The sequence below is a fragment of the Schistocerca gregaria genome, chromosome X (assembly GCF_023897955.1).
Source record: "Schistocerca gregaria isolate iqSchGreg1 chromosome X, iqSchGreg1.2, whole genome shotgun sequence".
NCBI classification, from domain to species: domain Eukaryota; kingdom Metazoa; phylum Arthropoda; class Insecta; order Orthoptera; family Acrididae; genus Schistocerca; species Schistocerca gregaria.
This window is the reverse complement of record NC_064931.1, coordinates 723,674,399-723,691,333: the sequence shown is the minus strand read 5'-3', so window position 1 is coordinate 723,691,333 and position 16,935 is coordinate 723,674,399. Positions and strand designations below refer to the sequence as shown.

Here is a 16,935-nt window from a genome sequence, read left to right as displayed (position 1 = left end):
GTAAATAAAATTGTGGTTTAGGTCAGAAAAACGAGAAAATAATAGCAGAAAAAAGGACGAATTAGCAGGGATATAATCCCTAATGTGTGACAGATTCGGCGTTTTTCGGACACTTGCAAAATTACTAGCGTACTATCAAGTCGTTTTGCAAGACTATCACTGCAAAAATGTACGACAGGCTCTGTAATACTATAAAGTGCCGTATCATACCGAAAACTACCAAAAATCGATTGCATCTCTACTGTGACACCTATCGCAAAGAAGCAGGATGTAATATCACTTGCCCTTAAAAGTTACGGAGCTGGTTTATTCCCGGCATCAAATGGATACTGTAAAATGTGTGCGCAACTATATAAATAATCCACGACACTTTCGAAAAGAATCCGTCTGTACTAGGGATGTAGTGGCATTCTAAATATACAGGGTGTTATACGGACAAACACACGACGTCCCGAGAAAACGTGACGAGGCCGGCAATGTATGTTGATATCATAAAATCTGTTCTGCGCATGAGAATGCTCACTCCAGAGATATTTACTCTATGCTTGAGAACCGTCGTGTAAGCTCAGTGCGTTAGATCCCCTTGTAACTAACAGATTTCTTTCGATTTACTTAACACAGAAGAGGGAATCAGTGAACATGATACTGTTACGTCATCAGTGGCTACAGATGCTAAAAGGAATATTAAAAATCGGAGCAAAGATTTATTCTAATTAAATGTGGCAAATATTCATCTCTGAGGCGGAAGCTGTGGAGCATCAAACGGATAAAATTTAGAGGAATTGTAGAATAAACTTTGGAGATATTTTGCCAACGTTGTTAGACACGGAAAAAACTAGTAGCTCTGTCAGAAAGTTGTTACGAATGCAAAAGAAACTTCATCACAGGCTGAAACAAATAAAAGCCTTGTCCACAAATAAAAGGAATCTATCAATGCTTTGTCAGAAAATTATTTTGAACAATTAGTTCAGGAGCTTACTCGAAGTGTACATGATTGCGAAAACATAACTTGACGTCTTAGCAACAATAATACAGAGCAAACAGGGAGCATCATGACGAAAACACGGATTAGCGACCACAACGTTGTAGTAGCGAGACTGCATACCGTAACAGCCAATTCCATCAAAAATAACCACAAAGTATACCAGTTTAAAAAAATCGGATGAAGATTCATTTGACGCCTTCCTAAGAGACAGTCCCCACTCCTTCCCAGCTGACTATATAAGCGTAGACCAGATGTGGTTTAAATTCAGATAATAGTATCGACAGCAACAGAGAGATTCAGTGTATACGAAACAAATTAATGAGAGAGGATGATGATCCCTCATAGCAAACAAAACATGTCGTGGCACTTCTGCAGCAGCAACGTAAAATCCATGCCAAACTGAAAAGAACACAAAATCCCCAAAATCGGGGAAGTTTTACAAAAGCTCGAAACTTAGCGCGATCTTCAATGCGAGATGCTTTTAATACTTTGCACAACGAAGCTCCAACTCGAAATCTGGCAGAGAACCCAAAGAGATTCTCGTCATATGTAAAATACACCAAATGTGTACACTATGGGATAGCAATGGTAATGTTACAGATGACATTACCATTAAAGCAAAGTTATTAAAAACGGCTTTCCCAATTTTCTACACCAAAGACGAAGAAGCAAACATTGCAGAACTCGAAACAGGAACGACTGCCAACACGAGCATCTTAAAAGTATGTATCCTAGGTGTAGCGAAGCAGCTTAAATCACTTGATAAAGCCAAAGCCTCCGGCCTAGATTGCATTCCATTTAGCTCCATACTTAGCAACCGTACACAAAAGCTCGCTCGCCGAAAGATCCGTAGCTAAAGACTGGAAAATTGAACAGGTCACATCAGTACCCAAGAAAGGAAATGGGAGTAATCCGCTGAATTACAGACCAATGCCACTAACATCGTGTTGCGATATTTATTTGGAACACGTGCTGTTTTCAAACGTTATGAATTACCTAGAGGAAAACGAGTTATTGACAAATTGCCAGCGCGGATTCAGAATATATCGTTCTTGTGAAACGCAACTAGATCTTTGTTCTCATGAAGTAATGAATGCTGTCGATAGATGTCAAATTGATTCCATATTTTTAGATTTCCAGAAGGGTTTTGACACTGCTGCGCTCAAGTGGCTCCTAATCTAATTGCATGACTACGGAGTATCGTTTCAGTTGTGCGACTGGGTTCGTGATCTCTCATCACGAAGGTCATAGTTCGTAGTAACTGACGGAAAATCATCCAATAAAACAGAAGTAATGTCGGGCGTTCCCCAAGGTTGCGTTATAGACCCCCTGCTCTTCCTGATCTACGTAAATGATTTAGGAGACATTATGACTAGGCCTTTTAGATTATTTGCAGATAATGTTGTCATTTGCCATCTTGTAAAGTCATCAAATGATCTAAAGCAAATGCAGAATGATTTGGACACTATATCTGTATGGGGCGAAATGTGGCAATTGACTCTAAATAATGAAAAGTCATTCACACAAGTACTAGAAGGAATCCGCCTAATTTCTGGTAAATTATACATATCCAATGGATGCGAATTCCACTAAATACTTTGGGATTACAGTTACGAATAACTTAAACTGGAACTATCACATAGATAATTTTGCGGGGAAAGCGAACCAAAGGCTGCGATTTATTGCAGAACACTTAGAAGACGCTGCAGATCTACTTAAGAGACGCTTCTCCGTCCTGTTCTGGAATGTTGCTGAACGGTATGGGATCCGCATAAGATAGAATGGACGGTGGACATCGACATAGTTCAAAGGAGGGCGGCTCATTTTTTACTATCGCGAAATAGGGGAGAGAGTGTCACAGAAATGATACGCGAATTGGGGTGGCAATAATTAAAGTAAAGACATTTTTCGTTACGACAGGATCTTCTCATGAAATTTCTGTCACACACTTTGCCCTCCAAATGCGAAAATATTTTACAGGTGCCAACCTACATAGGAAGAAATGATCCCCATACTAAAATAAAAGAAATCAGAACTTGCACTGAAAGATATAAGTGTTCCCTTTTTTCCGCGCTGTTCGAGAGTGGAACGGTAGAGAAATAGCTTGAAGGTTGTTCTACAAATCCTCTACCAGGTACTTGATTATGAATTGCAGAATAATCATGTAGATGTAGATGTTGATGAACGAATGTAAGGTAATCAGTATCAGAGCATTTAATGAATTCGAAATGAAAATTTTTCCAACCGATGTGTCGAAAAACGCTGAGAAGTTTACGCCCTCTTGTTTACGGCGTTAATGGATCAAATCCATCTACACAATCGCTCAAAGATCATACTGGCATCGAAATGGAATATGATACATGGATGGTCGAAATACTGTATTTGGTCTTCCGGAATTGTTTCACTGCGGAAAATTGTAATATCATTCTTTCTTTCAGTCATCACTCGATCACCTAAATAGAAGATACTGAGACAATATAAAGTCAACTAAAATTATTCAACAGAGAAAGCCAACTGGACGTTATGATATACGTGCACGATGCGATGCTGATTGTGCGAAAAAGCAGGCCAGTGTGGCCCAGCGGTTCTAGGCGCTTCAGTCTGGAACCGCGAGAGCGCTACGGTCGAAGGTTCGAATCCTGCCTCGGGCATGGATGTGTGTGATGTCCTTAGGTTAGTTAGGTTTAAGTAGCTCTAAGTTCTAGGGGACTGATGACCTCAGATGTTAAGTCCCATAGTGCCCAGAGCCTCTTGAACTTGTGAGAAAAAGAACTTGCCACTCCCCCCCCCCTCCCCCGTATCAGAAGAAAGAACTCATCACGTCGTTTTTTACGGGCTCGTTGGATAAAAAATTAATTCGGGAAGTACCCCAAAGTAGTGCTGTGCGTCTGTAACTGTTCACAATCTGTGTGTATATGATCCGATGGATAGCGTCTTAAGCTTGGTGACACTGTTGGTGGATGATACTAAAGTACGCAGGGACCTCGAAACGTTATTAAACTGTAGTGAAATGCAAGAAGATCTACAGACTACGGACGCTTTGTCTAGCGGATAGCAAGTTGACCTCGTCGTAAAGAAATCTAACGTATTGCGCTGAATTAGCCCGAAGGCCCATTATTGTGCGAATACTCTAGTAACGATAAATAACTGGAACCAGTAACAACCGTAAAATAGCTGGGAGTAACCGCGTGGAGCGATTTACAGTGGAACGATGGCATAAAACGAATCGTAAAAAAGGGGATACCATTCTGAGATCCATTGGAAGAAAATGCAATTCGCCCGCGAAAGAGGTAACTCACAAAAAAAGTTACTCTATCGATTTTTCTCCCTAGTCTTGGACACTTCCCGGTTGTGATTAATAGACGCTTCGTCACCGGTTCGTACAGTAGTCGCGAGAGAATCACTCAAATGCCCATAAAACTCCAGTGGCAGACGCTTCAAGACAGGCAGTTTACTGTAAAACTTCCGTGAACATATACTCCAAACAGCCAGGCAATATATTACTTTTCCCATGTACATCTCGCGAAAATCAAAGACATGTGAGCTCATACGATACCTTGTTGTTGTTGTGGTCTTCAGTCCTGAGACTGGTTTGATGCAGCTCTCCATGCTACTCTATCCTGTGCAAGCTTCTTCATCTCCCATTACTTACTGCATCCTACATCCTTCTGAATCTGCTTAGTATATTCATCTCTTGGTCCCCATCTACGATTTTTAGCCTCCACGCTGCCCTCCAATGCTAAATTTGTGATCCCTTGATGCCTCAGAACATGTCCTACCAACCGGTCCCTTCTTCTTGTCAATTTGTGCCACAAGCTCCTCTTCTCCCCAAAACTATTCAATACCTCCTCGTTAGTTATGTGATCTACCCATTTAATCTTCAGCATTCTTCTGTAGCACCACATTTCGAAAGTTTCTATCCTCTTCTTGTCCAAGCTATTTATCGTCCATTTTTCACTTCCATACATGGCTACACTCTATACAAATACTTTCAGAAACGACATCCCGACACTTAAATCCATACTCGATGTTAACAAATTTTTCTTCTTCAGAAACGATTTTCTTGCCATTGCCAGTCTGCATTTCATATCTACTCTACTTCGACCGTCATCAGTTATGTTGCTCCCCAAATAGCAAAACTCCTTTACTACTTTAAGCGTCTCATTTCCTAATCTAATTCCCTCAGCATTGCCCGACTTAATTCGGCTACATTCCATTATCCTCCTTTTACTTTTGTTGATATTCATCTTATATCCTCCTTTCAAGACACTCTCCATTTCGTTCAACTGCTCATCCATGTACTTTGCTGTCTCTGACAGAATTACAATGTCATCGGTGAACCTCAAAGTATTTATTTCTTCTCCATGAATTTTAATACCTACTCCGAATTTTTCTTTTGGTTCCTTTATTGCTTACTGGCACTTATTTTCCGCGCAGTCCCTTCGGTACTGGAAAGGTTGGTACCAGAAGTACCCTCTGCCGCGACTTGCATGGTATACGTGTCGATGTGACGCAGTTATTGCTACTGCTCATTTTTTTCTGCAGAATTCTTTTCTTCCCTCTTAGGTCACCCTCGTGGCCTCACAATTGAATTCCATTGTGATAAATTGATATAAAAAAGAAAAAGACCTTATGCTAGTTACTTTTCCTCGATGTCTCTTCTTTTACTGCGAAGCGAGAACCGCATTTTTAAATATATTAACAATACGAAAAAAAATTCACAAAAGCAAAGGCTGTCTCGAAATATTTATGAAAAAGCGTCACATGGAATTTTACTAGAAGAGAAGCTCTGATCGTACCTTCTGCTGAACTGAGATTTATTTGGGAGGCGTTGGGAAAAATTAAGAACACACAGCGTAATGAGTACAATAAGTGAGTACAGGCATATAATCCAATCCGACTGCCTCCAAGCTACATCGCAGAGAAAGATTGAAGGTACTGAGCTACCGACAGAAAATATTTGGGACACCAAGGAAAACAATGGGAACCGATACTAACTAATTAGCCTAGCCTTTGCATGGTGTCATTACTTTGTTCACTGTCAACTAAACCGATAATAAATATGAGGAGGAAAGTTTCACTGATATCGATGTACGGCGCTTCGGGTTTGACTGTTATCGAATCCTTATGAACCACTGTTCTTCACTATTAATGTCTCTGGCTTACTCGTTTAAGTCGAGTGCGGCCGGTCGTAAGCCAGTCTGTTGCTGACCACCAAGTCTCCTGTTTCCTTGCACAACGCAGGGTTGTGATGGAGGAAGAGGTAAGTTGTCGCTGTTTCTTACGGCAGTAGAGCTTGTAGTAACGAGGAGGAACCTAGATTTGTCTGTATAAACAATGTCATAGCTATAGAGAAAAAAGTTTTGTGTAGTGGCAGTTTGGTACGTTTGTGTTGAGGCGCTTTAGATAGGTGCTGTCGAGGAAAACACTGGCTTCGTATGAATATTATTATTATTCGCCAGATAGGAATGGAGTATACTCACTTATTAAACAGAATAAGTTCGGAAAATCCCCAATGTGATACGCGTTAACTCGCATTCACCCTTAAAGTTCAGCTTTCGGTTGGTTAATCTCCTATACTGCCGTCTCTATTCTTTTCGCCCCCTGCAGGGAATCTTGGATCGTGCTGTAATCTTTCCTTTTGACAAAGCAAAGCTAGTTAACCCCAAAAAAATTTTAGGCCTCAAGAATGGTTTGATTTTTTTTTTCGTGTTTATCAAACTAGACTTCGATAAAACTGTCGTGCAATAGTTTCCATTGCATCCCGAAGTGCATTTGACTTTAGTTAGGATGCTCAAAAGTACCATAAAGACCGGCCGGAGTTTCCGTGCGGTTCTAGGCTCTACATTCTGGAGCAGACCGCTTCGGTCGCAGGTTCGAATCCTGCCTCGGGCGTGGATGTGTGATGTCCTTAGGTTAGTTAGGTTTAATTAGTTCTAAGTTCTAGGTGACTGATGACCTCAACAGTCAAGTCGCGTAGCGCTCAGAGCCAGCCAGTACCAAAACGTAAGGGCACATAACTCCGTGGAACACAAACCTTGACCGTATGTTTTCATGCTTATAATTCGCACTCGAAATATTTTTATGAATCTTCATTGGTTCCTTTCCGCCGAAAAAGCTATTTTAACGTAATTTTTGTCTTTCGGAAATCGGAGTTTCCATATTTGGGGAGCTGAATATAAAATATTATAAAATGTAACTCCTTTTCAAACTGTCTGGCGGATCTTACACCTGAAAACAAACTTAAAACTTAATTTTCCTAACTAGCCTTTGACCAGAATTACATCAGGAACCTGACAAATTTTACAAACGTGTGGAAGTTGACATTCCTTCCTTTTCTTGGAAGGAAAAATGTGTAGTTACATGGAAAACGCACAACTGAAATCTATTTTTTTTTCTCTATGCCTGTTTGACAGAGCAGCAGTCTACCTAGCAAGTCTGACAACTGCGTGAATCACTGTTTCGTGTCATTGGGACATTAAAAATGAAGTGTACAGGGGCTGAGGAACGCGTTCTGGAAGTCCTGTCTTATTTCACTGTCACAATTTGACTATTCATGTCTACGCCATATTCTGCAATTTTCAGGATGTAATATAGTACAGATTATCTGAAAGAGTATCCAATCAGCTTCAGAAACATCTCAGCAAATGGAGTGCGCCGGTCAATTTACAAGAATATTGAATGTTAGAAAAAATTTGAACTCAACGTGCTGTTACTCTGCTTTAACGATTGGCATTTAGTTGAATATTTCACAGTAGCCGCCTTTCCCAAAGGCGAGCGGAATTAATTTTGCGCGCTCCTGTCAAAGGTTGTTAACGGAAAAGCAGAAAATAATTGCAAGTCTCCCACCAGAAGCTCTAGAGAAACTCATTAGTTTCATATGAAGTGCGAAGGAAAGCAAGGGAAATTACTTAAACTCCTGAAAAACTTCTTTATCGCCAAACATTATGTATGCCTTCTGCCTACGTTCTTAATGGAATAGTTTGTTTGGAATTTTTAGTACATCTCATCCTGATAAGAACAGCGACAAAACTCAAATGAAATCCTAGAGAACTACTCTTAAGGAAGTAATGCTTTAAAACTTCTAGGGAAACAGTATAACTATTGTTGGCAGTAAATGCCATTATATTTTTTCGCACACGTTGGGACACTTAATACGCATTTTTCAGTGACCATAATTGCAACCGCTGTTTCTGGACTTGCCAGTTTTCTTGCTGGGATGATATATTTTTTCCAGGCAGGGACTGTTAGGATACTTGCGAATACTTTCTATATTCATTTTTAGTACTGGGACGTTGGTTAACACGAGAAAATATAGTACGAGAAGCTTTTAGAACCCAGAACCACCAAGCGTTCAGTTGCAAGAATAATGGCGAGCGGTGAGCTTCCAGATTTCCAGTGAGACTCGGGGCGGACTTCCTACTAGTAATATCGGTGCTGTGGCTCTACAGACTGTTCATAAAACTATCGGTGTGCAGGGGCGGGACGGTCCTCCCCCTGCACGAGCTGGATATGTCCTACATATGCGTATATTTACAGCAATGGGCCTGAAGCTGTTTACTGTTAGCCGAAAGTTATGGTATAATTTGTGTTAAACTAACGTAAGCTGCGCCCGGGTAAAGTGATTTTATTCCTAATGTTATTTGGTAGCCGCTAATGTGAAGTACGCTGTAAATGGTAAACAGGTGGAACTGACTTGTTGTTGAGCTGTATTACTACTTGCTTGGCTATCTATTAACTTGTAGTGTGCACTTCGCAGGAAGTGCAAAATATTCCGTGGGATGGTAATAGAACTAAGGAAAAAGTTTGTTTCAACCATAAACAAAATTTGCCGAATGCAGAGTTGGAGTATGTGGTTTTTTCTAATTGGGCAATATGCACTAATGTTGAATTCTAGTGGCACTTCATGGTTTTTCCCAAAGATATTTACTACTTACTGCTTTGTACAGAATTCCCTATTGTTTCCAAGTCAACCCACTTGGAGCAAACGACATTTTGACGAATGTTTCCTGGTGTTGATCATATCTGCTAGACCAGATGTTTACATGTGTAAAGGAAAAGATTTCTACATCTGCAACTTTTAAATGAGTGCACTATTCCAGTCGTGTGGTGTAAGAAATATATTTACCAAAACATGGTGCTATCAAAGTGCTTCTTGTTTAATACGAATCAATTATTTGCGCCTATTAACTGTACAGTAATTCTCATATTCATTAGAATAAATGGTCACAATTAAAATAATTTTGCTCGTTGGTATTTAGCCATTTAAATTGAAAATGGCTGAAGGCATCTGCACTCCTAATGGTCGTTGATTCATTAACAGTATATATGGATTTACGAGAGCATTTCACAAGTGTAAATTCTAACATAGAATTCTAAGTAGTTGACTAGTCACTTGTATGTATTTTAGGTTGCTGCTAGACACTAGTTCGGACAAAGTTCATGCAAACTTCAAATTTTATCGGCTCGTGTCATAAGTGGTGCACTTATTAGCAATATGAGTAGATTTTCGGTGTTATCAGCTGTTCTGCGCAATCTAGAATACTAAGCAGCTAATCCAGGGCATAGCTCAGAAGTAGCGTAGCTAACGTCTTCCAGGGCAAAAATTTTCATTTCAATAGTCCATACCGTTATTAACAGAATTTAAAAATTTGAAATCTGTCGTCCAGTACTAATTGAGCTGTAACCTTAAGCTTTAATAAATGTATTACTCTTGGAGGTAGTGTAACTCGTGGTTCACAAATTACGTACTGCATTAATCAAGTATTTGAATAGAAAACTTTTTGCGATTTTAAGCAAACTTATGACTAACTTCAAACCTTTGCAAAATATTCTCGATTAACCACCTCAAATGTTGGATACGAAAAGTTATCGCTTGATGTTTCGCTGTTCATGCAATAAAGCTCTGCGTCGGGCATAGCGTTCCTAAGTATTACTTCTTTACTAGTAACTCTATTTGCGACAATTCTTGCTGACAGTATCCACTTATACCACCGAAAGCACCTGTACGATTTTCATTAACTCCATTTGGGATAAGTTTGATGCATGGGAGTTTGATTCTTTAAAGAATCAGCGGCGGGGCATCACATGTATACGGTCCAGCAATCGTAAACATGTGTGTACTTATCCGTGCATGTGAAGTTTTTCTGAGGCGGTTTACGCATATAGCACGTACTGTGGGCCTCACCCTGTCCGCGGTCTTGCCGTCCCACTACTAAGTTTTGGGGAATTTAGTTAAGTTTGAATGGAAAAGTTCTAGCAATGTATACAGGACTGTGCATTACTTCTAAAGCACGGGACATAAACTGGAGGTAAACTCATGGAAAGGGCTGTAACATCTGAAGAGGTGATGTATGGAGCAACAATGCTGAATCATGCTAAGGTGCAAGTGTAGCAGATAAGGTGTCTACTGTACATGGTAGCACGCTGCGAGTTAACCCTAGTGTAGGGTGTTGGGTATCAAACGCCCACGTCTTTAAGTTTCTTGCAGTTCAACTGCATGGTAATGAAAATTTAAATATTTAACCATTTTAAGTTCTTAGAGTTACTATTAAAGAATGAAGGGGTATATAGACAAATTTCAGTGTCTTGAGTATCTAAGAATGAAATTAACATTGCAATCCATTACGGTGATTCCCTTATCCCACAAGTTACATTTTTGTACCAGTCTTCGTGTTGATCACTTCTGTGGCATGAAATGTTTAGTCACGTTTCTGTGGCAGTTGAATCTTAGAAGTTCGTCTCCTTGTGGTGATATCCAGCTTGGTCACGAGACACCGAATACAGGCATCGGTGCAACGAATCCGATTATCGATAAATATCACTCCGTAGGTAGTGCATAACTGACTCTAGATATTGGCTGTTTAGAGCAGGACAACAAACATAATTTATATTAGATGACGATAGGAGCTGAAAATATAGATTAAAATTTGTGCCGTGACTTGAACCAAAGTTTCCTGCTTATTAGGCAAATGTAATTTCTTTGCTGACAAATTTTTCAGAGCCTGAAAGAAGTGAATAATAAAGAAATGTAGGTGGGGTGTAATAGGCTCCAGTGTCTTCCCAGGGTTAACAAACTTTGAAAGTTGACTGATAACAGGCACACGACGCGTGGTCATATCACATAAATGAGTGTCCAAAGTGGATCTTCATTATTGGAGACGATTATTTCAGGGCGTAAATCGCCGCACTGGACAATGGACGAACGGACGCCACGTCATCTCAGCAGTTTTGGGATATCAACGCTCTACAGAGTGAGGCTGCTGCTTCAGAAACAGTTCTAAGACTGTAAAGAGCATAAGCTTCAATCTCAAAGACCATCACATTGTCTTTCAATGACTTTCAGCCACTCGGTTAACAAGGGTTCGCATACGTTCTATGAATTTTTAAAGAATATATTCGTGGTAATTCTAAGTAAACCATTTTTATTACGGACTTGACACATTGTTGGTGATAGCTACTGATCGCTTTAGTGTTAATAAAGTTTGCCTGAAATTCTTATACCTTTGCAATAAGACTATGCAAAACAGATAAATAGCGACGCCGCTTGACCCTACCTACAAAAGCTGTCCTAGACATTCTTTTCATTTACTAGAATAGCATTGAACATACCAGATACATCACAGAAATAATACAAATAAAACAAAGTAAGATAGGGCAGGAAGTCGGCCATGGGCTAATCAAAAGAACCATCACTGCATTCCCCTTAATAACTTGGGGAAACCAAATACCGCAAATCAGGATCGCAGACCCAGAGTAAACTCTGGTACTCCAAAATGAGTCCAGTGCATATAGTACCCACCTCGATAGGTAAGTCATTGGAAGGGAACCGCAAAGATATATTCATGAGTACAGCCAGCACAGTAAGTAAACGAATGACGTAAGTCATTCATGAAACTTCGATACAAACCACTGAAAAAGTAGTTTCGTAGCACTGCTGAAAAGTATAACGCACAAGAACAAAAATCTGCTTATATTGTCGATCAGAACTAGCCTAGTACCAGATGCCTTCTCAGTTGTACCGCACACTGTCTGGATTGGGGAAACAGAAAACAGCAGAAACATTATTTGCAAAGACACAGTACCCAAGTTAAGAGTTAAAAGAACTCAACGAGGGTATAGTACTACTGTAAGCTAGCATACTCTCATTGTAGAAACACTTCTTAACAAAAATGATCAACTCTGCTCTCAGCAGTTTCCATCTGCAACCTGTTTGCAGAGCATTACGAAAACACCAACGTAGCTCGCGTGCCTTTAAATATGGATTGTTTTAACTTCTATATGGAGCGTCCCACAGTTGCGACTATTAAAACTGTGATAGTAGTATTTGGTTTGCAGATTATAATCTAAAAGTATGTGTACAGGGAGGGTACAGTAAACAAACCCAAATTGTTAAATTTGGGCTTGCGGTGAGCCCTAACAGAACTATGTGACAAGATTCAGATAGCAATTTTTTGTAATCTGAAAGTTTAATTAGCTAGACTGTTAATTTTATCCCAGGAATCTATTCCAAAAACTAAAAGGGACTGGAAAAACAATTCTAGCACTTAGGAATAAACTTTTTCTAATTCTCAGAGCAAAACATGTCTGGGACAGTTTAGTTATGGTCCTTCCAGTTTGTCTTAGTCAACATACATTCCTAAAAGCGCGTCATACCTTTTCTCACTTGCATCCAGTACCAGATGTTGATCTTGGTTTGATTAATCTTCGCATATACTATGTAGTTTTTAGCATGGTGAGCCTATGGGCGTTGAACCACGAATGAAAGGATTTGATGACTTGATCAGTTGGCGGCAGGTTCCTGAGCTTGACTACTACGCTAGTGTAGTCTCCAAACACGATTTTGGCTGCAGTTTCCGGTGTAAGTTAAATAAATAAGACAGGGGTGTGTGAACACTCTGGGTTACAACTATTTACTTTTCTTGCATCAGACTAATTTGATGGAACGATTAGTATGAGCTATTGTGAACTACACAACCTGTTATATTTTACAAATATGAACGAAAAAATTTTTGTTCCTTTTATCGCTGTTGCTTCCAACTTATCGAAAAATTTCATGACTAACCATATAGAAAGCTTTAGAAAGGTCTAAATTAACTCACCATTGTTATGCAAATTTCTAAGTACTTAATCGATGTAATCATCCATCGCTGTTTCTGCACTGCTTGTTCTAAAACAATACTGATCATTATTCAGTAGGCTATGGTCGTCTATGTACTCAGTGATTAGTTGTTTCATTAATTACTTTGATAATGCGGAGAGGAGTGAAATAGGTCGAGAATTTTCAACTTAATGTCTATTCGCAGTAGTCGGTAAAGGTGTAACTTTAATATTTGGAAACACTTCCTCAATGAATGATACATTAACAATGAGTGAAGAGCTTTGTGACTTCTGAAACAGTATGGATAACTGACACTGGTACATCACCAGTTGACTTTTTCGTTTGAGGCTTCAATTACCTCTAATTAGCGCTGGCTAGTTGCACTTTACCCTGTACTGTATGCTGGTGAATAAAACCAAAGTTCATCCTGATTCGTGAAAATTAAGCTAAGTGTTTCTATATCGTTTATAAAGTTACCCTTTTTATGATTCTGCAGGTTTTTTGCCAATAGTGATATCAGCATTTGTAAGTCATTTCGTGCCGTTCATGTCACTTCCCTGTTTCACTTTTTGTAATACCCCACAAGGATGTTCATTTATTGTCTGATATTCTTGTTACCATTTCTAAGTAGCTTTACGTTTGCAATTACCTATCGATACCTCAAGTCCTTACATATTTTATAAACCTGGTCTGTGGATCTTTCCATTTGTGGACTATTTCTGAAGTCTTACAGGAAATATCACTGCCTGATGAAATCTAGGAACTAGATTTAGTGATCACACAGTGGGCCAGTCAATCTATTATGGAAAGTAATTTATTGAAAAGTATCATAAGGATAGTTCGCACTGGAACTTGAAAGCACTTCTAACTGGGATTCATTACTCAGGCTACGAAAATAACTCAGAATTTTCTGCAGATAAAGTTCTTATGGAAGAAACTCTTTCATAGGTACAATTGGAATTAGGATGTGGGGAACGGTGATTAGATAACCCTAAGTCAATATTAAGTCTCTGGTGTAAACATTTGAAAGTACAGTGTCTGACTTACATTTACACTTGTGGGGCTATTTATGAGAACGCATGTTTAAGTTGTGCGATATATTTAACATTTTCACCAGATTTATGCGCAAGGTCTATATTGAAGAGCCCATATACAATTACAGTCGCTCTTTCAGTATGAAATACGTCCAGCAAACTAAAATTTATAGTGAACTCGCGACCTGGTACGGTTTCGCAGGATTCCCTAGGGGTTCAGTTTAATCGCGAGTTTGTGTGTGGTGCACACGGGGCCCTGAGCCGCTACAGCCCATTCTTCTTTCCTGGGCTGCAGTTCCTTTCCCATGGTTCTGCCTCCCTCTCCCTGCTCCTTAGCTTCTGCCTCTCCTTCCATTCTGTGTTCTTATTTAGATCGACCTGTATATCCACCTGGATTCTTGTATTCATTTTGGTTTTTGTTCCCCTTGCCTTTTCATCCTCCGTTTTTAGCATAGTCTCTATTTGGGGTCGACATCTACTAAATTTTCTTTGTAGTGTCATTTGGGCATAACTCCTCCTAGCACATATGGCGTAGATTTCTCTCCCATTCCACCCCCCCCCCCCCCCTACAGGCCTGGGGGTTAGAATAGGCCCAAGGTATTCTGGCCTGTTGTAAGAGGCGACTAAAAGGAGTCGCACCTTTCGGCCTTTGTGCTGGTCCCCAGTAGGGTTTGACCTCCATTTTTCAAAATTTTCCAAAGGAGCGAGCCAATTGGGAAGGACGCCTTACATGGTGCATAGTGTCTATCGTGCATAAAGATCTTTAGCCCACTTTCTGGCAGAGGCATTGTAGTTCTGCTCATCATCAATCTCTTGGGTGAGGACACCCTCCTGGGTGTTTCCCTCCACCCACTATGCAGTGTCGTTTTCTGCACCAACGATGACCATGGAACTCTTCACACCTCACCTCATATCCAGCACGTTAGACAGTCTGTTGTGGTGGTGCCACCATGTACCCTTTGGGTCATAGCCCCTTGACAACTCGCAGATTGCACTGGTGATGGCTGCATGTTAACTCACCATGTATGCTAAGGAGTAGATGGGCATAGGGACTCCTGGAAATGGCCATCCTGCCAGGTGGCCTTTGCTGTGGCTGGGTGCTGACCCTTGGGAGGGCCTGTGGTAAGAGTGGGTGGCATCAGGGTGGATGATGTGTGATGAATTGTACCACGTCATCACTTGCTGGTGATCAAACGTCAGCAGTCTCCAAGCGTTCAGTCTCAGTACAATGCAAGGGAGTATAATCCTAAATTGCTTCCCCCCTGCCCAAAAGATGGGAGAAATGCCAGGCTAAGGTTACCAGCGAAGCTTATTCGCCTGGTACCTTGTGTACAAGAGCTGATAGGGACTCAATTGTCTTGATAAAGCCTCATGTGGTCAGGGTCTTCATAAAAACAGCATGCCCTGCCCAGTCATAGGCATTACTCGCTTGTGACAATCTGGGGATGTTTAAGTTACTATCAGGCTTCATAAGAACTTAAATTTGGTCAAGGGTATTATTTCACAGGAACCTTCTTTTGCAGTCTGACGACGAACTGCGCGCCAACTTAGTGACGAGTTGGTTTTGTCCGGCATGTCCATTGGCGTCAGAGGGATAATCAGGTTGCCACTGGTGCTTTCATTGTGGCCTTGGAGGATGACAGTACCTGAGGTAAAGGTGGTCTACTACTGTGTCAAGCAATATATCCCTCGCCCTATCCAGTTCTTTAAGTGCTGGAAGTTCAGCTATGGCTTCACACTGTACTTAGTCACATGTCAAGATTGTGGACGTCTGTCCCATCCCAGTACTCAATGTGCCCTTCCTCCCATCTGCGTCAACTGTGGAGAACATCATTCGCATTGCTCTCTAGACTGCAGGATATTAGTGACAAGGAAAATCGTGGAATAAAAGAACGTGGACTGACTGACTTACACTGAGGCTAAGTGGAAATTCAAGGCCTACATCCTGTGGCTATGACCTCCCCTTATGCCCCTGCTACGAGACCAGTTGCCACATCATTTCAACATGTTCCAGTTGGTTCTGAGCTGGAAGACCACACCTAGCCCTCTTGATGGTGAGGGCACTTCCCTCCAGTGCTTCTGCACCACCTACCTCAGAAGCACTGTCCCTACAACCATTGAAGACACCGGTCCCCACTTCTCAGCCAGAGAAGTCTTCTTTGGCTTGTCTCGCTAGTAAGGGGGCCCTTGGGTCACTCCCTTCCCAGGTTTCTGCTAGTAGGAAAGATGAGAGCTGCCAGTGGCTGAAGTGCCCAAAAGCAGCTGGTTGTAGGGCTTCATGATCCTCAGTCCTAGAGACTGAATCATTGAAGTCCTCTCACCCAGAGAAACCTAACGATCGGAGCAATCCAGGAAGAAGACCCTGAGACCAAGGTAACAGCAGTGGCACCCACACCACTGCTGCCTACAAGCTCTGCATGTGAGGATGAGGTAAAGATTCTCAGATCTGCTGAGGATGTAGATCTCAGCAGTCCCTCACACAATGGATGTAGCCTGCTTAGGAAACAAGTTGGTGGTAGTAGGTGACCTGAGGTGTAGACTGCCTCATGGATTTCTTCATGCCTTCCCAGGCTCACAAACGTCATCCTCCAGTGGAATTGCGGCGGCTTTTTCCACCACCTGGCTGAGCTATAGCAGCTATTAAGCTTTACACCTGCTTTCAGTATTGCCCTCCAGCAAACCTGTTGCCCAGCAATGCAGACCCCTGCCCTCAACAGCTACAGGGGGTATTTAAAGAACTGTACCGAATATGTCAGGTGGAGTTTGTGTTTGTCCTGAACTCTTAACGATGTGACTGTTAGGATATGGATCATGCA

General features: G+C 41.0%; 1 protein-coding gene across 1 annotated transcript in view; it reads left to right on the top strand.

The window, feature by feature from the left end:
• Positions 1-6,070: 6,070 nt before the first annotated feature.
• The window catches only part of LOC126297800 (P protein), a 92,086-nt gene continuing 81,221 nt past the window's right edge, over positions 6,071-16,935 (top strand). Inside the window, exon 1 of the mRNA XM_049989005.1 lies at positions 6,071-6,248. Coding sequence (XP_049844962.1) covers positions 6,237-6,248 — 12 coding nt within the window. The 5' untranslated portion in view covers positions 6,071-6,236. The remainder of the gene's footprint in view (positions 6,249-16,935) is intronic.